The sequence below is a fragment of the Cryptomeria japonica genome, chromosome 10, assembly GCF_030272615.1.
Source record: "Cryptomeria japonica chromosome 10, Sugi_1.0, whole genome shotgun sequence".
NCBI classification, from domain to species: Eukaryota; Viridiplantae; Streptophyta; class Pinopsida; order Cupressales; family Cupressaceae; genus Cryptomeria; species Cryptomeria japonica.
Genome location: NC_081414.1, coordinates 662,234,770 through 662,261,570, shown reverse-complemented (window position 1 = coordinate 662,261,570; position 26,801 = coordinate 662,234,770). Strand labels below are relative to the sequence as shown.

Below are 26,801 nucleotides of genomic sequence, written 5' to 3'. Positions count from 1 at the left end.
TAATTCTAAACTTAAAATTGTAGAATTTTCTTCTATTTTCTGCTTTTGAACAACTATAGGGTCTTTTATAAATTGAATTGTGAGACAAAAGGGTTTGAGTGAGAGACAAATTTGGAAACCCTAACCACAACTTGAAACCCTGATTTTTAAAATTTCAACAGAATGACTTGATCAATTGCTCAACCTTCAACCTCAAAACGATCATTGGACGAAGGTCTCCACATTCAATTTCCAAGGTCTTCTAGGGGGCCGACAAATGTCCATAGTCCAATTGGCATTGCAAACAGGCTGCTTGACAATGCTAGATGATATAAGGATGCAAATATTATAGGATGGTCTCTATTCGAGCACTAGTATGAGAAAAGATAATCCCGAGCTCCATTGTCAAATAATTGAATTTTGGATTTAGCTAGATCATGGTGCCAAATATTTTTGTGAATGTTGACTTCATTAGAGTATGTAAGATCACTTGCTCAATTGCCTAGAAAAAATAATTCTTCAAGTAAATTGTTTAATATCATGGATGTATAGTTTTCAATTTTTACAAGGATAATTATAGAGGTTTGCGCAGAATTCTTATTGAGAGATAAACAATAAAATGTATTAATTAAATAGAAATGATTTGATTGTGTGCATAAATGGATAGAACAATGTGTCTTCTTATTAACGCATAGGTCTAACATACAGATACATTTGGCAGCTACCTTTAATTCATTTAGCGAATTGAAATTGATATTTCCAACGCTCGGGGATACCAATATTTGAGATATTTAAATAAGGTCCAAACTCTACACAAAATTTTTGGTTATGAAGTCCACAATATGAAACCTCAAGCTCTTCAGTAAGCTCCCACAACTAGCACCACGAATTGAAAATCTATTCATCTGAAGGAAATACAACTAAAGTGGTGGTCATCTTCAGCTTCAAGCCCACTACACACAAACAAGCACATCCTTGGCATCAATCTATCAAAAGTTTGAGTGCGTCTAAACGTTGGATCGTTTGCCCTTGCGCCAAAAGATCGAAATATCAACGCCCAATACAAACACAAAATTTAACCCGACCCATAGGAGGCGGTTAAGCCATGTCACCAATCCCCAAGGAGGTGTTGACCACCAAGTCAACAATCTCCCCCTTAAGTCCAACTGAGCCTTCAGCACTGTTGTGACGTATTAACACATCGCCCCATTGCAAATGGGGACCCCTACTTTTTTGCTTTCTAGGTTTTTAGGGTTTGTCTGTTAGCCTTTGCATGCTGAGTGTTGCCAGGGGGATCACTAGGATAGCAGGCTCTGCTTGAGCCAGGGTGAGTCCGCGGGGTCCCAGAATTAGGGTTTCTTTGAGAGTCTTCCTTAGGGCCTGGTTTTGCTCTTGTCGCTAATTGTGTCTTGCTTGGTGAGTGAGTATCATCCTTGAAGGTCTAAGCTAGGTCAAGTTGGTGAGTGATGAAGTCTAGAATGTCATCCTGATCTTCAAATGCCCTGAAATTTGGCTAAGTCTGGAATGTCTTCCTAATCCTGAAATTTGACTAAATCTGGAAAGCTGAAGAATCCTCCATTAACTAGATTTTGCATTATAACTCCTGGAGGTCCGAAACCATTCTCAAACATCCTAACAGTATATATGGAATATAACTTAAAGTATATCACTTATACATAAATGTTATATTCCATAAAATAATCCTAACGGAGAGACCAAAATGTCAAATTTCGCTCCTGACCCTTCCAAAGGGTTCTAGAGCGAATTTTCTCAAAACCTCTCTTTTCTCTCAACTTTGTGCTAGAACAAGTGTGGGCTAAGATAAATTCAAGAAGAAGTCCTTGGGTGCGACTTTGACTTGCCAATGATTATCAAATTTGAAGGAATTGAGCCAAATAGTGAATTTCGCTATTGACCCTTCCAAAGGGTCCAGAGCGAAATTCCTAAAATCACTTATTTTCCTTGCAAAATCAAGTCAAGTTTTTGGTTTTTATAGCTTGGATGAGTGAGGAGAAGTGTTTTCTTGCATTTTGAGGTTGATCCAAGTTGAAAGGATGGAGGAAGAAGCCTAAAAAGTGATTTTCGCTCCCGACCCTTCCAAAGGGTCCAGAGCGAAAACCCTAAAAACCATCTTTTTCTCCAAAATTTGAGTGAAGTCAGGCCTAGACAAGGGTGAGAGAAACCATTTGGATTGCCTTGGAAAGACTTTTGATCACCAAAAATGCAAATTTTGAGTTTAAACTTGAATTTCGCTCCTGACCCTTCCAAAGGGTCCAGAGCGAAATTCTGGATAGGTCCCGTCCCTGGCTAGGTTTTTGAGCGAATTTTCCTTTTTTAGCCTTGTGAGGATCAAACAAATGTTGCCAAGTTGAGAAGTGGATTCAAAATGAGGGAGTCTAGATGAGTTGAAGTGAAGAAAATGAAATTGAGTGTGGATAAGCAAGCAAAAGGTGAATTTCAGTCCTGACCCTTCCAAAGGATCCAAAGTGAAATTCACAAAATATCATGTTTTCCTCCAAGATAGTGTTGAGCCAAGTCAGTGATCAAGGTGGATTTTCCTTAGAGATTGCCTTAGAAGAGGTTGTAAGCGAAAGAAGGGTGGATTTTGACCTGAAAAGTGAATTTCGCTCCTGACCCTTCCAAAGGGTCCAGAGTGAAATTCCCAATTTCACCTAAATTGCTCATGATGAAGATCAGGAGATGAATTCCCAAGCCTTGGTGGAGAGAAGATTAGTGTATTCTTGCCTTGGAAGACATTTCAGAGTGGAGGAGTGATTGAACTTGAGCCTAAACTAGAATTTCGCTCCCGACCCTTCCAGAGGGTCCAGAGCGAAATCCTTTGAAGTTCCTATTTTCTACCCTGTTTGAGCTAGGCAAAAGGGCTAGTTGTGAGATAATGATGAAATGAGGTCTAAATTGGCCAGGAATGCAAAAATCGCTCCTAACCCTTCCAAAGGGTCCAAGGTGAAATTCTTATAGGGCCTGTCCCTGGGAAGGATTTTGAGCAAATTTTATTTTGAAGTCTTTTTGTTGATGATTTAAGGTGGAAAATGCTTTGTTGAAATGAACATGTCATATGTACTTAATCACCTTTTGGTTTATTTTGCAGATGGAGAAAACCAGGCCAAGGCAAGGGCGACCTCTTCTAGTCCATCATCATCAAGGACGACCACTTCCAGTCCAGTATCATCAAGGACGACCTCTTCCAGTCCATCATCATCAAGGGTGACCTCTTCCAGTCCATCTTCGTCAAGGACGTTCCACAGGCAAAAGGGAAGACTCAAGGTGTTCAAGGAATTGCCAGCTATCTCCAAAGCCCTTCACTTCACCACACTAAGGAACCACAAGATGACAAAGAAAGGCGATGCCAGCATGTCAAGGAAAGGTACACCATCCATCCAACGCATCAAAGACAAAGGAGGTCAAAGCAAGGGTACGGCCGTTGAAGAAGCAGATAGTTTCAGAAGAGTTAATTAAAGTTAGCTTCTCAGCATCATCAAATTGAACATCAACCAAGTTACAAGTGTCAAACAAGGTGGCATCCCAGTCATCATTCCTCCAGTTGGATCGGTCCACCTCAGCATGACCAGATTCAATGTACCTAATTTATCGGAGGCGACACAAACTTCAATGTACCTACCCCTGCTTCTTATTGGTCCTCGCCCTTGGAATGTAATTTTCTCATTGACTAGAGGAAGTTGTTGTAACAAACCCTAATTAGGGTTTCTATCTTGTAATCCTAGCCTTTGATTCTAAGTCAATCAGAGTTGTCTGTTCGTAAAGGACTCTCTATATAAAGCCTTGGCTCCTCATTTGTAAAGGTTAATAGTTAGTTAATAGAGAATAGATAGTATTGAATAGTCAGAGAGTAGGAAATAGTTAGAGTAGAATAGAAAGAGAAGGCAAAGATTGTTGCCAAGATGTTGTTGTAAAAGTCTTGTAAACATCATTGAAGAAATGGTGAATTCTATGGGTCGATTCAACAATTTGCATGGCCTCTATACTTCTCAAATTTGATTTCATGTTATTAGATGAGTGGAAGAAATGTGTATGATCGATGGTGAAATTTGTATATCCATACTACTAGCAGTTTGTTGATTGTAGACTTGCCTTGTGTAGTCAACTTGAATCATTCAGCTTAAGCTTAACTTCAATTGTCGCTTCTTCATTGATATGCATCAGCCTAATGGTGTCCATGCTTGTAGCGGTGATCTGAACATCATAAAACTTTCCTCAAAAGATCGCATTAACCTTGTGGAGATGGTCCTGGGATATCAAAGCAAGACTTAGTTAGAATTTCATCAAAGGTCATTCATTGCTCTTACATTCTCAATATTAGAAATAGATCCCATTTCAACCTTTCTCCTTTTTCCTTTTTTTCAAAATCAATGGCCAATAAAATCTCACGTTCCAGCAATATCCAAAGCAAATCAGACGTTCAGGCAATCAAACGTAAGTCCCCTTGTGATTCCAGCAAAATCACATCATACCACGAGAAGCTTATCCACACGTAGAGACCCTACATACAAGAACCTTGGAGTTACTCTGACTGATCCTTCGGCGAGATCTTCAGCAATCAGGAAACTTTGTTCAAGAGAGGATAAGATACCTTGGTATTTTATTCTGTGTTCGCATGTGTACAAAAGACACATCAACAAGCACCCACTAAAGGGAGACTCGAACCCATGACCCAAGGCTGTGATACGAAATGTTGGAATCGTTTGTTGTTGCGCCAAAAGCTTGAACTATCAACGCCCAATACAAATGCCAGATTTAATCTGACCCACAGGAGTAGGTTAAGCCATGTCACCAATCCCCAAGGAGGAGCTAACCACCAAGTCAACACTAAAGCCATGACCTAGCAATACATGGTCATGCCCAGCCAAATCACAACCCCATCAATCAACAATAATCTCCAATGAGTTTCTCGTAGCTTCACGCCCTAGTGGAGATTATTATTCATGCAATCAAGAAGCCTCAAAATAAAATGCAACGATTGAAATGAATATGCCCGATATGAAGTTTAGAGCTCACATTATAAAGTTCCCTTTCCCAACACACCAATTTTCAAACTTAAGCAAGCTTTAAAACTGTTGTTTTGAATGTTCTCGTTTTGCATATATGGCAGTTTGTTTGTTTAATCAATGAAATGTAACATTGCCATTCAAGATATTTAAAGGAATAGGAATAAAGATAGCAAAGAAAGAAACAATTATTACAAATATGAAATCTAACATCTTCAATAGAGCAGTAGACCAGAGTTATGGAAATAATCATAATACTCCAGAAAATTACAACAGTATAGAAAATTTCTCCAATAGAATCTAGGCAATATAGAGAATGTTTAGCATTGATGGTTGCTAACATTAATCTATAACTTCAAAATCTCACAATAATGAATACATAGTAATCACCTGGAATGTATAGAGTCACTGCTATCAATAAACTCACATTCTTTGGAAAGGGAATGCTGCTTGAATCCCTACAAGGATGAAAATATCCAATGCCAAGAAGGAATAATCCTCTACTATAAGTGTCATTGATGAAGCAACCCCACAACCTCCAAGTGACCCACGCAAGAGGGGAAAGAACTCAAGGCAAGGATGCAAAATCGTTTCCAAACAACCCCTATGAATACAGATGTTTCTCCATTGAAGGATACCTGAAATTACACTGAATTCAAAAGGTACGAATAGCTTAAGAGAGGAACTGCGATTTGAATCTAACCATCACGCCATAACAGATGAACAATATTGCCAAATCTGAATTGATTCACTCACCCATAAGTTATACCTCATGCTGGAAATACTATCCACCCAAAAAGGAACTTGAAAACAAAAATGTAGAAGCCAGTTCTAGAAATAATAATACCAAGAAGAATAGCCGATGATGAAATATTTCAGTTACAAACTATCCTCAACACCAAATAATCAATAATGCTATAAACTTCAAACATTAGAAATAATAATTTTGAGCAAGGCCACAAATGAGAAAAACTTTGCCAATATGAAATAATAAAATGAATTTATCCTCCAACGTCGATACTATAACTTTAGGGATATTTCCTTTCAACTCCCAAAATAAAAACCTTTGGCAAGGTCCCCATGGTTATAAATTTGCCCCAAATTCCATGCAATTTTGTCTCTAAAGGAGGCTTCACAAAATGGATATACTCTACAAATGAACCATGAAATATCAGAGGCAATATCTTGAACAAACTGGCTAGGGCAGATAATTGCACTATCGAAACCAGCAAACCTTAAGAATTTTTATCCTAAGGTTTTAGCTTCAAAAGGCTCTCCATATCAAAACAAAAATAAACCAAGCATGACACAAATGAAGCCCAAACCGCTCTTTTATACCCACTGGAGTCACCCTTTGATCTTCCTCCTTTAAGTCTTGATTTTCCCTTTTTATTATAAATTTTGATTTTGAGGGGCAATAATAATAAAGTGACTTTATTAAATCTTCACTTAATCAACATTAGAGTCACTTTAATACTTATTAAATTAATTAAACAGTATTACTCTTACGATTTACTTTTGAGGGTTAATATTAGATAATTGAATTAATTAATTCCCTTAAACCCGACTATAGCCTATGAGAATTAAATACAATAATAAGCCCTCCGGAGTGCTAAGCAGGAGGGGACATTACACTCCTCCCTTCCCAAGATTGTTTTTCCTCAATTTATTACACATTAGGATGTTGTAGAATCTGCTCTCCTTCCCAAGTGGCATGCTTTGTGGGCAAGTTCCTCCATGTAACAAAATACTCTTTAATTGTCCTACTCCTCAACTTATTCTCCCTAGTTTCCAGAATTTCATCAGGAACCAAAACTAACTGCTATTCCTCATCCAGTGGCGATAGCTCTATTGAAGTGGTAATATGGTGGCCAGGTGCCTTCTTGAGGCACAACACGTGAAACACATTATGGATCTTGCTACTCTCTGGTAGTTCAAGGTCATAGGCCACCTCCCCTACTCTCCTAATTATTTTATAAGAACCATAAATCATGATTTTATTTTCTCTAGACCACTTCTCTTCAATTTAGATGATTTGTATGGTTGCAATCTTAAGAAGACCAAGTCCCCAACCTCAAAGCTACGCTCAACTTTGTCCTTGTTTGCATAAATCTTCCACTGGTTAGAGCAATCTGCAAATTATCCTTAAGAGACTTAAGGATATCCTAGCTCTCCTAAATCCAATCTTTGGCTTCGGTAGCCTTGATGTATTCAAAAGCCACATTGAGAAATGAAGGCACATCATATCCATACAAAGCCTAGAATAAAGACATCCCTATCGACATATGATACAAAGTGTTATAGCAATGTTGACAATCGATCGACTGGAAGGAAGGATGGATAGAAGGCAGGGGGATTCAAAAGCCCTTGGAAAGAAAGACAGTCCTGAAGACTCAATTATTTTGAGGAGAGGAGAGGGACGAAATCACTCGACTGAAAGGCCCCTCGGTCCAGGCATGTGTCGGGAGGGGAGGGGAGAATCCGGATGGTGACCAAAGGAATTGATTCGGTCTATCAAGATATCAAAATGACTCAATGCAACCATATGATCCAAGCCTTCAACTACCTTGCAACAAAATTACATATACCCCTCAACCCACTTATTCACAATCTCTGTTTGGCCATCTATCTGAGGGTGGTAACTCATGCTAGGGGTTAACTCTATGCCAACTAGCCTAAATAGCTCCTACCAGAATGCACTGAGGAACCGGCTATCCTTGTCATTGACAATATTCCTCAACAACCCATCAAGCCAAAACACCTCCGTGAAAGGCAAATTTGCAACTTGTGGTGCTTTGTATTCTGATGAGATTGCAAAGAAATGAGTGAACTTAGTCAGCCAATCAACCACTACGAAGATACAATCTTTGTCCTATACATTTAGTAAACTAGTGATGAAGTCCATCGATATACTCTCCCACTTCTACTTTGAGATGGGAAATGATTGTAGCATACCAAAAGGAAATGTATGCTCTGACATGACACAAGACATCATCTTTGAGGCCCATCTAAGTGAACTTCTCTCTAATAGCATTGTAAGTCTTAAGGTATCAAGGACGTCATGTCAAAGGGATGTCATGGATGGCTCTCATTATCTTCTCCTTCACCTTAGACTCTGGAACTAAATATATTATGTCTTTGTAGTAGATGACATCACCTACCACCGTATATTTGTCATCTTGAACTTTCCCATCCATCACCTCACATGCAAAAGTATTCTTGGAATACTCAACAAAAAGGTGACCCTTCCAATCAGCTAAGATCTCCATCCAAGCACAACCAGTGGGTTTCCTGGAAAGGGCATCCACAACAATGTTCTCCTTACTCTTAACATACTCTAAGTCGACGTCATATGCTTCAATTTTCCTAGCCCATTTCTATTGTTTGTCATTAAGATCCTTTTGTTCCAAGAAATACTTCAAGCTATTGTGATCAGTCCTAACCACAAATTTCCCACCTACCCAGGTACTATCTGAACTTTGCCAATGCATACATCATGGTGACATCTCCTTGTCATAGATGGAGTAAAGCCTCTTTGCATCTCTGCAAAGGGTTGTCTATTTTGCATCAATACTGCCCCAATACCTTCACCCGATGCATTGCATTCCACCACAAAGGGCTAGGTAAAATCAGCCAAGGCTAAAACTGGACAAGTGTTCATCACCTCCTTAAGCTTGTAAAATGCTCGTTTAGCTTCTCCTATCCATCTAAAGGCCCCTTTCTTAGTCAGGTCTATAGAGGTGCCCCAAGCTGTGAAAAGCCCTTAACATACCTCCTATAATGGCTGCACAAATATAAGAAACCTCACAGCTCCGTAAGAGTCCTCGATGGTGCCCAATCCAAGAATGACTATATCTTCTATTGATGCACCTGAACTCCCAGAGCATTGATAATGTATCTTGGATATTGGATCTTTGTCATTCCAAACTCACATTTAGAAGCTCTAGCATATAATGTCATCAAAGAACACTAGTAAGTACTTCTACAACTGCTTGTTGAAGACATGACTCATACAAGATTGGAAAGTTCAGAGAGAACTGGTCAACCCAAAGTGCATAACTAGAAACTCTTAGTGCCCATAATGAAACTTAAAAGAAGTCTTATGGATATCCCGCTCTCTTAATCTAAACTAATCGTACCCAAGACTATGATTTATATTGGAAATCTAAATTGTTGGATCTGAAATCTATCTTGGAAAACCAAACTACACCATGCACCTCCTCAAACAGCTCATCAATTTTGGGAATGGGGTATCTATTTTTATTGTCTTCTTGTTCAAAGAACAATAGTCAATGCACATTCTCAATGTCTTGTCCTTCTTTACTTGAACAACAGAAGAAGCGAAGGGACCCGAGTTGTGCTTGATGTAATGTTCCCAGACTATACGGCAAATTCGTACGGTGTGAAATGTTCCTAGCCATACAGTAGTGCACCGGCAAGGGCGTACAAAGTGAAGCAAAGGGAGTTGTCATATGGTGAAGAGGTCGTACGGTGGTGAGGATGGAGTGGCCGTATGGTGAAGAGGTCATACGGTGGTGTGGGTTGGAATGACCGTACGGTGAAGAGGTCGTACGGTGGTGTGGGGATGGAATGGCCATACGGGAAGAGATCATACGGTGGTGTGAGGGAGGAGTGGCCGTACGATGAAGCCGTACGTGTGGACGGTCTGCCGAGTGGTACGGTGGTTCAATGGTTTACCTTTGGTTTCATAGATTGATCTTCTGCGCGCATACAAAGTATTGAACCTTGAGTGATAAGAATCCTTTAACATGCATGTATATCAAAAATGAAGCTAGAAGTAAAATTTGATTCAGCAATGATGAGTTTCCAGATTTGCCAAATCCGGAACAAGTACACAGAGCAAAATAGGGTGAGGGATGAATCCCAACGCAATTGCGGATACCAAGTAGGGAGGGTCTTTCACCTCCGAAATGGCGGATAACAAAATTCCAACAGGAAATCGCACAATCAAAGAAAAATACCAAATTCGCATACCTACGGCAAAGACTAACTCGGCCATATATATGGGCTCCGGGAAACTTCCCAATGGGTTACAAACGGGCCGACACAACGAACATAAACTTAACTAAAAAGTAAAAAGGGGGCCCGAAAGATTTTATTATTAAATTTAGGGCCATACAATAATTAATATTATTTAATTATATTGGGGACATTACAAATCCTCGTCGCCCAAAGATTGCTTGCCTTGAAGCAATCCGTCATCAAATGGTTAGCCCACTGTGGAGATCCAAGGTCCCAAACTAGGCGCGAACACCGATAGCCGTATCTAAAATCTCCATGCCGCAACATGACCACGTGCACGCACATGGAAGTAAGCAAGAAGAGTAAATCTCCCTCCAGCTTCCGCTACTCCACTTTGATATAAATGTTGCCATGCCCGGAGTCGCCAAGTTCCCTCTGAAGCCAATCATCAAACACATCGATGCCCGGATCCCAACCTATCATGCCATCATGCCAATCAGTCCTTTCCCAATGATGGTCTGGAATCTCAAAACTCATCTGCAATAGGTTCTTCTTATGTAGATGTCGCTCTTCCTCACGATAGAACAAGTCGACCACTTCAACTGCCTGGCATCCGGTGGAGATGGCAAAGAAATGGGCATATTTGGTGAAACGATCTTCCACAATGAAGATGCAATCCTTTCCTTGCACTTTGGGAAGCCCGGTAATGAAAGCCATCGAGATGCTATCCCACTTCTGGTCGAGGATTGGCAACAGCTGAAACAATCCAGCAGGTAAGGTGTCCTCGGATTTGTTCTGCTGGCAGGTGGAGCATTCACGCATGTATTGCAGAACGTCATTCTTAAGGCCTTTCCAAGAAAATTTGTCTCGGATTTGTCTATAGATCTTCAGATATCCCAGGTGGCTGGCCAAGGGAGAGTTGTGCATTTCTTTTAGAATTATTTCCTTCATCTTGGACTCGGGCACCAAATAGATTTTTCCCTTGTAGTAAATGATGTTGTCAACCACCTTGTATATGTCATCCTGCACTTGACCATCCATCAGCTCGCATGCGAATGTATTCTTGGAGTATTCAACCAACAGATGTTCCTTCCAATCCGCCGAAATCTGGGATAGAGAACATATGGAAGGCCTTCTTGCGAGGATTTGGCAGAGCTCTTGCTGATTTCTTAACTCCCTCAGCGCATCTATCAATCCTTCACTCGGTACCATGATTCTCTCAACAGGCTGGCAGAATCACCAGCTCTGATACCATTGTAATGTTCCCAGACAGTACGGCAAATTCGTACGGTGTGAAATGTTCCTAGTCATACGATACTGCACCGGCAAGGGCGTACAGAGTGAAGCAGAGGGAGTTGTCGTATGATGAAGAGGTCGTACGGTGGTTTGAGGATGGAGTGGTTGTACGGTGAAAAGGGCGTACGGTGGTGTGAATTGGAGTGACCGTACTGTGAAGAGGTCGTACGGTGGTGTGGGGATTGAATGGTCATACAGGAAGAGATCGTACGGTGGTGTGAGGTAGGAGTGGTCGTACGGTGAAGTGGTACGTGTGGAAGGTTGCCGAGTGGTACGGTGGTTCAATGAGTTACCTTCGGTTTCACAGATTGATCTTCTGCACGTATACCAAGTATTGAACTTTGAGTGATAAGAATCCTTTAACATGCATGTATACCAGAAATGAAGCCTGAAGTAAAATTTGATTCAACAATGATGAGTTTCCAGATTTGCCAGATCCGGAGCAAGTACACAAAGCAGAATAGGGTGAGGGATGAATCCCACTGAAACTGCGGATACCAAGTAGGGAGGGTCTTTCACCTCCGAAATGGCGGATAACAGAACTCCAACAAGAATTCGCACAATCAGAGAAAAATACCAAATTCGCATACCTATGACAAAGACTAACTTGGCCATATATATGGGCTCCGGGAAACTTCCCGAAGGGTTACAAATGGGCTGACACGACAAACATAAACTTCACTAAAAAATAAAAAGGGGGCCCAAAAGATTTTATTATTAAATTTAGGGCCATACAATAATTAATATTATTTAATTATATTGGGGACATTACACTTAATGTGACCCATATCTAACAACTCCTTGATGGTTTCTTAATCTCATCTTTGCACTTCTTTGGATGTCTATATGTAGTTGTTATTATTGGCTTTGCTCCTTCCTCTAATTCAATTGTATGCTCAAACCCTCTGTCTAGGGTCTCCCTAGACGAATCTCGCTAAAAACCAACTATGGGTGTACCATTGGGCATTCCCCTCAAGACCACTTTCTTGCCATCAACCTTGAATGAGAACTCCATTTATCAAGGAAATGCATCCACTAAATGCCCAAAATAGCATCAGTTTCTCCTAAGTTGACCACATAAAAATCATCAGTAACAGTATAGTTGCCTAGAGAAATACTCAACTATGGAGCCTCTGTTAGACATTACATTTGATAGCCATCAGCCACCATAACATCAAAGCCCTCATGCTCCTCAGTTTGGAGGCATCTCTTAGCAACTAAGATTGAATCTATGAAATTGTGAGTAGCCCCATTGTCGAGCAACACAGTCACTCGCTACCCCTACAAGACTCAATGCACCCAAAAAGTGTTGTATCAAGGTGTACCAAACAAAGCGGTAATAGTTTCACCTTTCACATCCTTAGATGGTTCTTTATCTTCCTGCGGCTGCTCTTCATTTGACTCAATAAGATCGTTTGCCTTAATTTTTTCTTTTCTTTTCTTCCCCCTCATTATAAAAAATGAGTTCAATACAAAGCACCTTACCCTTAGCAAGACACCTGGTTCCCAAGGTTACTTGCAGCTGAAACACAATTTCTTTCTCCGTAATTGATTTTGAGCTTCAACATCCAATCTATCTTGCTTAGGCTACTCTTTATGGAAAGACTTTTTGTCTTTGTCTTTCCAAGATGAGGACCGCTTGGACTGATATTTACTCTTATTTGTAGCAAAATCCATGTCCCTCGCCTTTTTGATGGCTTCCCGAAGACTATTGTGGCTAAGGGCTTTTGTCCATCCCCTTAGAGGATCCATCAAACCATTCATGAACAATACAATCAACCTTCTTTTTGATTTGTTAGTGACCAGCATAGATAATCTCTGAAAATCAACAATATTTGTGTCTAATGAGCTCCATTGCTTCAACTGAGCCAATTCCTTGAAACGAAGTTTAGGATCCTTCTTATCAAACCTCTCTATGAGTATTTCGGTGAACTCATCATAAGATGTGATCGGAGCATGTCCCATGGTGATCATTCCATGATCCCACCATTCATGTGCAAATCCATCAAGATGAATAGCAGCATACATTATTGCTTGCTTTTTAAGCATGGGTTTGAGCTAGAAGTAGGTGTCTGCCTTTTGAACCCATGCTCTTGAAGTATTTTTGCCTGAACCACCAAAGAAAGGAAGGCTAAGTTTTTGAATCTTCGTCCAAAGGTCATTGTTATGCTCTTCGATGCCCCTATTAGACATATGCCTCATCTCAAGATCCATATAACCCGAAGGGATATACAATGCTAAAATTTGGAGCCTACATCAATCCAATCTTGTCTTAATTGATCTTGCTAATCAGTCAAAGTAGGCTCATTTCCAGCTTGTGGTTGGACTCTCAATGGAAAGACTAACATCAAAGGTCTACAATTGGCTCCAACTATGCGCTGATTTGTTGTCCTGTTATTCACAAAGTTGTCACCTTGTCCATTGTTTCCACCATAGTTATTGCCATTGGAATTATTGCTCATCATAGTCTGGGCCATCATGTCCAACAATTGTGCCATAAGCTGATTTATTGTTCTCTGCTCAACAATAAAATTGTTTAGAAGATTTGTTGTAGGTTCTCCTCAATCCCAAATATTTACCTCTCTTTGTTCACTACCAGTGGAAGAGTTAGGACCGTTTGCACCATTGCTATAGGATGATCTTTGATGAACTCCCAAGATTCCAAAGATCATCTCACCTTCAGGAACTTGAATGGGCTGCCACTGTATTCTTTATTCTTTGTTCTAGTACATTCCTTATGGGAACAACAAAGAACAAAGATAATCAATATGCAAAGTTATGGCTTTTGGAAGATGGAGGAAAAAAGCATTTAAGAGAAGAAGACACCCTACTTTGCCTTCTTACTTTGTCTCTTCCCAAGAGGAGATAAATGTCCCACTTTATCTTTTCCTAGGAAGAGAGAAATGTCCCACTTCGTCTTTTCCATCAAGAGCTGATGAAAAGTACTTTGTCTCTACATTTCTAAGAGGAAACGAAAGCTTGTGCTGTGTCTCTTCATTTCCTAAGGCAAGAAGCACTTATAGAAACACATGGAGGGTGAATGAAATCAATGGCAGGTTAGAGAACTCACAAGTGATCTTAGGGCCTAAACAATATTGTTCCAAGTTACTTGTGTTCCCAAGAGAACTAAGTTTGTATTAGTGAGAGGAGATTATGGATAAGGGATTCAATTGCCTCAATCTGTTAGAGTTTTCTTCCAAAATTTCAGATTCTCCAAGGTAAAAATCGTTGTCCTCAATTGTCTTATCATTATACATTGTTTCTATAATGTCCCCGCAACTGAAGGTGTGTATGGATATTATTTTAAATAATGTCTAGACATTAAAGCTAAATTAATTATTTAGCTTTACATTATTTAATTTAATAAAGTAACTTAATATTGGTGCCCAAGGAGACATAAGGTTTATTTAAAGTCAAATTAAAAAGTGCAAACCGTGATTAGGGCATTGGCCCTAAGGAGCTTATTTAAAAGGCACTTTTGGAGCTCATTTGGTTATATGTAAGAGTTTATTATTTTTTATATTTCTCTCAGATAAGAAGAAAACTCTACATGGTTTTTGGAGTTGGACTTGGTTTGGCTTAGCCTTCCTCGGGATGAAAACCCACTTGGAGAAGACTATCTCCGATGGCGAAAGATCCATCCTGGCTAGTATTGGTTGGAGATATTGATCAGGTATTTCACTATGTATTTCAAGATTGAGGTTTTATCAATGTTTGCATTTGAAGTTTTTAATCAAGATTTCAGAACTTCAAAAAAAAAAATAGGAGTATCGGTTTTGGAGTTGTCTATGTGGTAAAAGAAGACCTTGGAGCTAGTTGATTTCATTGAGGAATATTTGAATCCTTCTTTATCTGCCTACGTGGCCTTTTCTGGATTTATATACAATGGAGCAGCACCTTTAGCAAGGCTCCTTATCATTATGGTTGTCGTTCCAAACATAATGAACAAATTAAAGGCCACCAAATTCTAAAATTTGGGTACGAGTTCAGTTTGTGCAAAGTCGTGTATAATCAAATAGATATAAGGGTCAATTTGCTATTTTAGCTTTTTGTGAGTTCTCTTCACACTCGTGGGGGTCTAGAACTTGGTTTCTGCCATGAGAAAACAAATGTAGATGAAGACAAAGTATTACAGGGAATCGATTTGTTGTGCCTAGCATGACATGACATCTTTGGGAACTTATATTCAAGGGCATGGGAGATTCAGGGAGATTACGACCAAAAAAGAGTGAGCTTGCAGTTTGGGAGGAATAAGACAAATCGCAAGAGACAAGAAAGTAGCCAGCAAAGCATATTAAAGACAAAATAAAGTTGCAAGTTTTATGAAGGCATGAATTAAAAAAGGTTGGTCAAATCAAAACTAGAACTCACACGCTATCCTTTAGTAGAATATAAGTCAACGTTAAAGGAAGATTGAGAAGTTGACGTGGGTGTAATACATGCAGTCCAAAAGACAACAGGCGCTAAAGAAATAGGAATTGAATATTACAAGGCAATAACTTATCTCAGATTGTTGTTCACTATATCAGTGAATATTGCAGCCCTCATCAACAGCAGATGCCCGTAGAGGGTGGAGGATGCAAACTGAATTGCATCACTAAGATTGAGACTCCCTCTCAATCAGTGTTGTGTTCTCCACAATTCCAAGCTTCTCTCTGAAGTACTCAAACTTCACTCGAGGTAGAGGCTTGGTGAGAACATCTTAAACCCGTTCATCAGTGCTGATATATTTCAGCTGGATGGCACCTCTTTGTGCCATACCACGAACATAGTGATAATGAGTTTCCACATGTTTTGACCAGTCATGAAACACGGGATTATTAGAAATTTTAATACAACTCTGATTATCACAATAAATAACAATGGATTCCCAAGGTTGTCCAACCAACCCAGCAAGAAGCTTGCGAAGCCAAACTGATTCTCTAGTTGCCACACTTGAAGCAATGTATTCAACTTTTGTAGTACTTAATGCAACTGAGGACTGTTTCCTATTGGCCCAAGACATCATAGCGGAACCCAAGCTGAAACAGATTCCTAAGGTGCTTTTCCTGTCAGTAACACTTCCAGCCCAATCAAAATCAGAGTAGCCTTCCAGATTGATTACTGTGTTGATTGGATACTTCAGTCCATAGCCAACTGTTCCACGCAAGTATCTCAGGATGTGCTTGGCTGCTACCAAGTGAACATGCTTTGGCAGGTTCATGAATTGGCTAAGTGCACTCACTGCATAGCAAATATCTGGTCTAAGGTTGATTAGATACATCAAGAATCCAATCAACTGCCTGTACTCTGAAGGATCTGCAAAATCAAAGTTAGCTGCAAAAATACTCAACTTCTTCAAGTTAGTTTCCATAGGAGTAGACATAGGTTTACAATCCATCATGCCAAATCTTTTCAATATATCAATAGTATATTTATCTTGACTTAGAATAATTTCATTAGGTCTTTGCCACACTTCTAACCCTAGAAGGTAATGCATTAGACCTAGATCCTTCATTTCAAATTCAGTAGCTAATTCTTTCTTACACCTAATGATGAGACTATCTTCACCAGTTAGAAATAAATCATCCACATATAAAACCAAAATTAGCTTTTCACCATTAAATACTTTAAAGTAAATGTTAGGATCAGCATCATTCTTATAAAATCCTAAACTAACTAAGTACTTATCAATTCTTTCATACCAAGCTCTAGGAGCTTCCTTGATGCCATAGAGAGCTTTCTTCAATCTGCACATAAGAGTTTCTCTATTAAGAATCTCATAACCTTCAGGTTGTTCAATATAGACTTCTTCCTCAACAACACCGTTAAGGAAGGTACTCTTTACATCCATCTGATGTAACTTCCAACCTTTGGCTGCAGCAATAATAGTTCTAATGGAAGTATATCTAGCAACAGGAGCAAATGTTTCTTCATAATCTATGCCTTCCTTTTGAGAAAACCCACGAGCTACAAATCTAGCTTTATATTTCTCTATACTACCATCAGCAGCATGTTTAATTTTAAGCAACCATTTGGAAGAAACAACAGACTTACCTTTAGGTCTAGGCACAACATCCCAGACATCATTCTTGATGATGGATTGATACTCTTCATCCATGGTTAACTTCCATGCATGTTGGTTCAGAGCTTCTTCTATGTTGGATGGTTCAGCCTCAATGATGTTGCACATCATTGCAACATAGTTGGAGAGCTTCTGAAGTCTCTTACTTTCTCTAAAAGTGCCACTAGGACTTGCAAACTTTTATGCATCTTGAATTGTGCTTCTAACCCAAAGTGGTCTTTTCTTGCTAACTGCAATATCTCTAGGTCCATCAATTGGAACTAGAGGCTCAGGAGAATCATCATGCTCAATAGGTTCGGGAGGCTCAATAGACTCCATCTGAATCTCAGGGTTAGTATCAATATCCATATCTTGATTATCATTAACTTCTTTATCATTATCAATAAGAGAACCTTTAGATTTCTTGAAAGCAATATTCTCTTCAAAGGTGACATCCCTACTTACCTCAATATACTTTTGACCATGAATGTAAATGTGAAATGCCTTGGAAGATTCAATATATCCAACAAGGATACCCTTCTTCCCGGAAGGCTCTAACTTAGTCCTCTTTTCCTTTGGCACATGAATATAGACCGGACTTCCAAAGATCCTTAGGTCGCTGATATCTGGTTTGACTCCAGTGAAAGCTTCCTCAGGAGTTATGTTCTTCAGGACTCGGTGAGGGCATCTATTCTGAATGTACACTACAATCTTGGATGCTTCAGCCCATAAGAAGGTCTGCAGAACCTGATCGTGAATCATAGCTTTGGCAGCTTCAACAATGGCTCTAATCTTTTGTTCAGCTACACCATTTTGCTGAGGATTGTAGGGAACGCAGAACTCCCTCTTAATTCTTGTTTCTACACAAAAGTCATTGAGGCCACTTGAGGTGTATTCACATCCATTGTTAGATCTTAACACTTTAATCCTTTTACCAGACATATTTTCAGCTAGAGCTTTAAACTCTTTAAACCTACTTAACACTTCATTAGATTCTTTAGATTTTAGAAAGTAAATCCAAGTCTTTCTAGAAAATTCATCTAAAAATGTAACATAGTATAGAAATCCACTAGGTGAAGGAACAAACATGAGTCCACATAGATCAAAATGAACAAGTGCTAATTTTTCCTTCGCTCTATTTTCACTTTTATGAAATGGACTTTTAGTGTTCTTACCTAATGCACAACCTTTGCAAGCATCATCATGAAATTGATTAAGTTTAGGCATACCTTTAACCATCTTTTCAAGTGAAGGAAGAGCCTGATAGTGAAGATGGTCGAGCCTTCTATGCCATAGCTCGCTAGATTCAGGAGCTTCATGAATGAGTGCTTGAATGGAGTTAGCTGAAAGCTTATACAAACTATCATATCTATTTCCAAAAACGCGAGCAGATTTAATACTAGATTTCTTAGGCCATGCAAGTACTTTACCCTCAGAAAATATTATTTGATAACCTTTATCTTCTAGGGCAGAATTAGAAATTAAATTCCTCTCAATTCCAGGAACAAATAAAATATCACTAAGATGCAAGGACATGCCAGATTCTAAATTTAAAGAAGTGCAACCAAAACCTCTTACCAAATACTGAGCATCATCACCAATTACGACATGAAACTTGGACTCTTTCTCCATCAAGTCTGAGAGATTCTCTCGATATCCCGTGATGTGTCTAGATGCACAACTATCTATCAACCAAGTGTTACTATCGGTTGGCACATTGCTAGACAAGGCAGAAATGAAGAGATAGTCGTCATTATCTTCTGAGTTTGCAACTTCATTCAGGTTGCCCTCTCCTTGCATGGGCGGATTCTGACATTCTTTGGCATAATGTCCAAACTTGTCGCATCTGAAGCAACGGACACATGAAAGATCCCTTTGCTTCTTCCTTGAATAGTAAGCAGGAGGTTTGAAGTCTATCTCTTTTGAAGTTGTTCTTCTTCCAATGGCCTCCCTTTCTTCTAACATGTTGATCACCTCCATGAGTGCCTTTATGCATTCCTCTGGCAGCAAGGCGTGACTCCTCTTGAATGCAATCTGACCGGAGGCGATCGAAGGAAGGGAATTCAGCTCTTCCACTTATGCTTTGAATGAAAGGATCCCAAGAGTCAGGAAGACCATTCAAAGCAATCATGACAATATCCTTGTCCACAACTTTGCTTCCAATGGCGCTGGGTTGCTCCATCAATTCTGAAATCTTCAAGAAGAAGGACATAACTGAATCTCCTTTGCTCATTTTGACTTGAAGAAGTTGTTGCCTCAATGTAAGTGTCTGGTTGATGTTGTTGATCTCATATATCCCTTCAAGATGTTTAAACATCTCTTCGGCTGTCTTCAGTTTGGAGATAACTGGACCAAGATGATCCTTCACGGAATCAATAAGGAACTTCTTTGTGTTGAGAGCATTCTTCTTGAATTGCTTTAGATCTTCTGAATCCAAAGGTTCAGTCAAATCCTTGTCTTCTACAAACTGCAACAGCTCTAATTCTTCAATAGCAAGGAGGACACGAACCTTCCATGATGTAAAACTGAGGGCACCTTCAAGTCTGTCCTCTACTTTCAGACCTATAACCATCTTGCAAAACTAAAACAGCAAACTGAAAGTGAAGGACAACAAATAATTTGATTATTTTGAATGAACCTAAAGCTTTGATACCATGTTAGTTTTAAGCAATCACATGTTAATTTAAGCAATTAAATTATAATCAAACTGTGAATGAACAATAACAGCAATAAAGTACAAGACAAAAGACACCAATACCCTGGGAAAACCTCCCTCTTGGAGGTGAAAAACCCAACCTCAAATACAATATGCATTATCTCAAATGTAGGCAATTACAAGGCAATAACTTATCTCAGAATGTTGTTCACTATATCAGTGAAGATTGCAGCCCTCATCAACAGCAGATGGTTAGGAGGAGCAGTAGATGTCTAGATCAGATTTGCACGAGAGGAGACCTTATTGAGTTCACATGAAGATCTTTGACAACTTCGCCACATACAATCAACCTTGAAGGGTTCGCACAATAGCCTTATACAAGTTCGCATGAGTGAAGGAAAGATCGCTGCTAGTAGAGCAGATAGCATTTGCATGAGATGATGATTGTGTAATGACTTCATTTGCTATTATATTTATATCCCATCTTTGGCGCCAACCCTCAAGTCGGCATGCATTTAGTTTATTGATTTATTTTATTTATTGCCTTTAACGTTACAAGTTTGGGTCTAGCCCAAAGCTACAATTAAGTGTCTCCACGTTACAAGTTTGGGTCCAGCCCAAAGTTACAATTAATTTCCTCCACATTACATGTTTGGGTCCAGCCCAAAATTCGATTTACATAAGAGAGAATACATTTGTATTTAGAATGCAATAATCAGGTATCCAAGCTAGCTATTATTTTCAACACTTAAATCATGTTGGGATTGATCATTGTTACTAACTTTGTACTTATCCTCATCTTCTCCAATTATTTTTGCCTTGTCAAAACAAGGGTTTAAGTCATATCCTATACCAACTTCGACTCTATTGATTAGACAAAAATTTGACATTACGGCCAGCAATCCGTTCAAGGTGGTATTTGAGGCAATTAATGTCCCACTCATTTTCAATCCACATTAGTTGCAGTGACCAATCTTGGGGTCAGCCCTACAACACCAAGCTTGACAGCAACATCCTTGTTTCCAATGCTTTGACTTCCAATTGCTAATGCAATTGAATACAAACAACAAACCTTGGCAATGAAAAATAAAAAAATTAGTTTAATTTCTATAATCCTAACACTGAAGAAAAATAAAAAATGCATGATTGAAAATAAATTTCAAAAGAAACAAGTGTTAGAAACATAAAAACCTAGCTAGCATATCTTAATTTGAATATATTTATAAACACAATACTACATGTAAAATTATGTTTCTAAATGCTTGGAAAATTTTAGAAATTTAAAACAAATTAGAAAAAACATGAAAAAATAACATTAAAGATCTCTAAAAATCTTTGAAATCTAACTTCCACAATTCCCTAAAAGCACCACAAGAAGAGCTCAAAGACCATTGATCGTTGTGAGTGAAATGAGGGTGTGCATAAGCTTAAAAAGAGAAAAAAAACCTGCATTTTAGGCACATTCTGTGTGCAGGTTGACCCGTAAACATGGACTCACTAAGTGGTACACTCAAACTCACCGAGTACTTGAACCAAATTCAAATCTGCAACTCATCAATGCTCGCACCCAAGTGACTGTGAGTTTCTCAGCTGTAGTTGCAACTTGTGAAAGATCCCAAACTAGAATTCTTATCCAAACTGCTGATTGTTTACAAATTCAAATTCTTTGACCAGTGAAAAGTGTTTTTGAAAGTTTATTGTATTTTCAAATTTTTGTAGTTTTTTGGATTTTTGACAATACATGAAAAATAATAAATGCAATACAATAAATATAGAACTGATAATAGCTTCCAGACTTCTGATTATTAATTGCAGCATGTACAAATAATTAATACAGAGGATTCTTGATAGAAATAAGCCGTTCAAGGCCTACCAAGAGTCCAACGCTGAGATTTGAAGGTAGAATTTGAGCCTGAACCGAAACAATGACTGCTCTAAGCACCTCCAGCTGCTACTAAGGGTTGCAAATGACTTTATTTAACTCTAGCATAATTACTAAAAACTAATATTGAAGAATTATTCAGACCCAGTTGGAATTCCAAATTCTTGTCAGGCAAGATTCCCAAATTATGTCCCTTTTCCTCAATGAATTGCTTATGTAGACTACATGTGCTGGAATTCCTCTGAATAAACCATGGATCTGTTCTTCCTTATTGCTGACAATAAAATTAATCCCAATTCCAACTCCTAAATACCCCTAATTTATTTATTTGGCAACCACACCTTCAGCCTAGGGTACGGCTGGCTGCAAAACAGTACGGCTGGCATTAATTACTAATGATCTGCAAAGAACTCTCTCCAAAACCGCCCAAATCTGATCAATTCCACTTTCCCTTAAATCTGATGTCTGAAACAAAGGAATTTGGGCCCCCAATGGCCTGATAAGTGCATAAATATGAGTGTTGGAGTGATGTAGAAGGCTGGGGTAACGTCCAACCAGTCCAAGATTGAAGCGTTTCGTCCTCAATCAAGCTTCCACAAGGTGTACCTGCTATGGCAGACTGCTGCAGAGACCAAATGAATAATTTCCAAAACAAAAAAGATACCTCTTTCTAACTCCAAGCCTCTTTTTTACCCCTCAAACCCTCATTGTACTATTTGGCATCATTTAAAGATTCCAAAGGAATCTTTTCTCCTTAAAAAAGTTCGACCAGCAATGAGGGGGTAATTAGTCATTAAGAAGGGGCCATAATAAAGTTACTTTACCACCTAGGGATGTGTGCAAGGTAACTTAATAAAGTCTTTATTAAATATCTTTTAAATTAACTTTCTATTTTTAGAAAAAGTAACTTATGTAACTTTATCTTATAAAGTTACTTTATTATTTCCACCTAAGTCATAAGATGACTAAGTCTAGGTCCCCTTTGGCTAGCGAATTCATCTCCAAACACCGAACTTCGCCTGTGGAGATGGATGATAGGTGAATCTGAGCAACAAAATGACAACTAAAGAAGAGGGGACATTACAGTTCTCCCTTCCTGGAATTGCTTGTCCTCAAGCACCTGAAGAGCAAGATGTTGTAGAATAGATTCTCCTTCCCAAGTGGCATCCTCTATGGGCAAATTCTTCCATCTAATAAAAAATTCTCTAATCACCATGTTCCTCAATGTCCTCTCACGCCTATCCAAGATCTCAACTGGAACCATGATCAACTTCCCTTCCTCATCCAAGGGTGGTAACACTAAAGAAGTCATTGTGTTGTCCAATTGCCTTCTTGAAGCAATATACATGAAAGACATTATGAACCTTGCTCTCTGGTGGAAGCTCAATCTCATATGCCACTTCCCCAACTCTCCTTAAAACACGGTACGGACCATAGAATCGGGGCTTAAGCTTCTCTACCCCACTCATCTTCATAGAACTCTATCAGTAAGGCTGGAGGCGCAAGAATACCATATCCCCAACCTCAAATGTTCTCTCAATCCTATGGCGATCAGCATATAAATTCTGTTGATTCTGGGCTTGCTGAATGTTCTCCTTAAGTGCCTTGAGAATGTCTTGGCTTTCTTGAAGCCAATCCTGTGTCAGTGGTACTCTACTATCTCCAAGTGCCAAATCCATGAATGTCAAAGCATCATAACCATGTAGTGTACAAAAAGGAGACATATTAATAGACATGTGATGTGTCGTGTTGTAGCAAAACTCTCCCAAATATAACCAACGAACCCATGTCCGTTGCTGTCCTGACACATAGTTGCGTAAATACCCCTCAAGCCACTTGTTCACAATCTCAGTTTGTCCATCAGTTTGAGGATGATGGTTGGTGCTAGGTGTCAACTTGGTGCCAGTAAGTTTAAACAATTGTTGCCAAAAAGAACTCATGAACCGGTTGTCACGGTCACTGACAATGGTCTTTGGAAGACCATGGAGCCTAAATACTTCTCTGAAAAACAGATCAGCAACCTGTGAAGCTGTATATGCTACTGCTATGGGAAAGAAATGAGCATATTTTGTCAACCTGTCTACTACTACATATATGCAATCTTTCCTTGCACCTTGGGAAGACCCATGATGAAAACCATTGAAATACCCGTCCATTTTTGCTCCAAAATGGGTAATGGTTGCAGCAGACCAGCAGGGTGTGTATTTTCAGTTTTAATTTGTTGGCAAGTAATACACTCCCTTACATGTTGTAAAACATCATCTTTGAGGCCTTTCCAAGAGAACCTCTCTCTAATCTGCCTGTAAGTCTTACCATACCCCTGATGTCTTGCTCCAGGAGTGTCATGAAAAGCATGTAAAATCTGATTTTTTAGTTTAGATTCCAGAACTAAATAAATTCTCCCCTTGTAGTAAATCACATCATCCACAACTGTGTACCGGTCATCCTGAATGATCCCATCCATAATTTCACATGCATGCTGATTTTTGGAATACTTTACTAAAAGTTGAGATTTCCAATCAGCTGAAATCTCACTCAATGAACAAAGGGCAGCAATGGATGCCTTTCTAGATAATGCATCAGCAGCTACATTACTTTTCCCCTTGACATATTCAATGTCAAAATCATATGCTTGGATCTTACTGACCCATTTTTGCTGCCTCTCATTAGGATCTTTTTGTCCTAAGAAGTATTTAAGGCTGTTATGATCAGTTCAACAATGAATTTCCTCCCCACTAAGTACTGTCTGAATTTTGTGAGAGCATGCATAATAGCCAACATTTCTTTATCATAGGTAGAGTATAATTTGTCATTGTCTTTCAGTTTTCTACTCTCATACACAATAGGATGCTGATTTTGCACAAGTATTGCACCCACACCTTCTCCTGAAGCATCACATTCAAGCACCAAAGGTTGGGTGAAATCAGGAAGTACCAACACAGGACAAGTGTTCATCACCTGTTTAAGTCTATCAAATACCTCTTGTGCTTCCTGAGTCCATCTGAAAGCCCCTTTCCAGGTGAGATTTGTCAACAGTGCTGCAAGCTGAGAATAACCCTTACAAACCTCCTGTAATAAGCACATAAACCAAGGAAACCACGCAACTCTGAAATATTCCTGGGAGGTGGCCAATCAATAATAGCTTGGATCTTTTCCTGATGGACTTTGACTCCATCAACTCCTATCACATGACCCAAGTATAAAATCTCAGTGAGCCCAAACTCGCGTTTGGACATCTTAGCATACAAGGACTGAAATTCCATAATGTTCAATACCTCATCTAAGTGCCTCAGATGTTCCTCCCATGATCTGATGTAAATCAATATATCATCAAAGAATACCAATACAAACTTACACAGATGCTTATTAATTATGTGGTTCATACATGACTGAAATTGTAGCATGGGCGTTAGTGAACCGAAAGGCATCACTAAGAACTCGTAATGACCATAATGTCATCTGAAGGTTGTTTTGTGAATATCAGACTCCCACACCTTAATCTGGTGATACCCTGATCGAAGATCAATCTTCGAAAAACAAACTGAGACATGAAGCCCATCCAACAACTCATCTATGCATGGAATGGGTTACCAATTCTTAATGGTTTTCTTATTAAGTACACGGTAGTCAATACACATGCGTAGGGTCTCATCCTTCTTCTTAACCAACACAACTGAAGAAGCAAAGGGACTGGAGCTCGGTCTAATGAATCCCATGTCCAGAAGTTCCCTGGTGGTTTTCTCAATCTCATCTCTGTAGGCCTTAGGATGGCGGTAAGGAGTGGTCATGACTGGTTTTGCTCCATCCTCGAATTCTATCACATGCTCAAAGCCTCTATCAGGTGGTACTCTAGGAGGTATATCACCAAACACCACCCCATGTTTATCTAAAATCTGTTGTATGTCAATGTGATATGAATCGCCATCCTAAGATGAAGGTGCTTTAGATGAAATGAAGCATTGTGTAGCCCTAAGGATATCTTTGTACCTGATAATAGTCTCCATCCTGCGAGAGGAAACCTCCTTGGGGCCTCCATCCGATAATGCCCTCAGTATTCTCTTCTTACCATCAGCTAAGAACTCCAACTGTATTCTGCAGTGATCAATGACATATCTACCAATTCCCTATAGCCACTGTATACCTATAACTGTATCATAAACCTCTAAGGATAAAACATAAAAGTCATCTGTCATAGTGTAGTCCCCCATCTGGATATTGAGCTGAGGAATCCTCTTGGTGCATCCCAACACTACACCATCTGCGACCTTCACACCAAATCCTAAAAAATTTCTTTTACCCACTTCTCTCTACCACATGTTGATCAATAAAGTTATGGGTCGCTCTAGTATCTACTAAACACACTACATGTTGCCTTGAATAGTTCCCTTCAATCTGAAAGCGTGGAACTTAGGATAACTGGAAAGAGTGGCCATGGTAACATTGGTCGTAGCCTGTGCATCAGTAGAGTCAAGCTCAATCTGGGGAGACTCAATATGCTCTCCCTCATTATCAGTGTCCTGTATGTGCTCATCCTCCACATCTGAGCTCACTTTAATGAGATGAGCTTTGCCTTTACCAAGGCATCTGTGACCCGGTTCCCAAGGTTCCTTACAAGTAAAACACAGTTTCTTTCTCCTTAATTCATTTCTAGTCTCCTGATCAATCCTAGGAGAAGATGTGTTACCCTTCTATGGATTGAAAGGCTTCTGGAAGGGTTTGGAGTTCCTGGGAAAGTTTTTATTTTGCTGAAAAGTGGAGGATGGAGAAGTGGTGTCCAAGTCTAACATGCGCTAAATAGCCTCCTGCAAAGTCTTAGGCTTCAAAGCCTTGACTAAACCACGGTATCTCTCATGAAGTCCCTCTATGAAGAGCATAGCTATCCTCCTATCAAGCATCTACGGTAACATCACTGCTATACGTTGAAATTCATTAATATAT

The 26,801-nt window shown here is 39.3% G+C and overlaps 1 protein-coding gene across 4 annotated transcripts in view; it reads right to left on the bottom strand.

Moving 5' to 3' along the window:
* The window catches only part of LOC131073363 (uncharacterized), a 160,658-nt gene that overhangs the window by 60,350 nt on the left and 73,507 nt on the right, over positions 1-26,801 (bottom strand). For 3 of the 4 annotated variants that reach the window (XM_059213159.1, XM_059213158.1, XM_059213157.1), the window contains exon 11: positions 5,431-5,652. The exons of the other annotated variant lie outside the window; for it this stretch is intronic. In XM_059213159.1, coding sequence (XP_059069142.1) covers positions 5,431-5,652 — 222 coding nt within the window. The remainder of the gene's footprint in view (positions 1-5,430; positions 5,653-26,801) is intronic. 4 annotated transcript variants of the gene reach the window in all.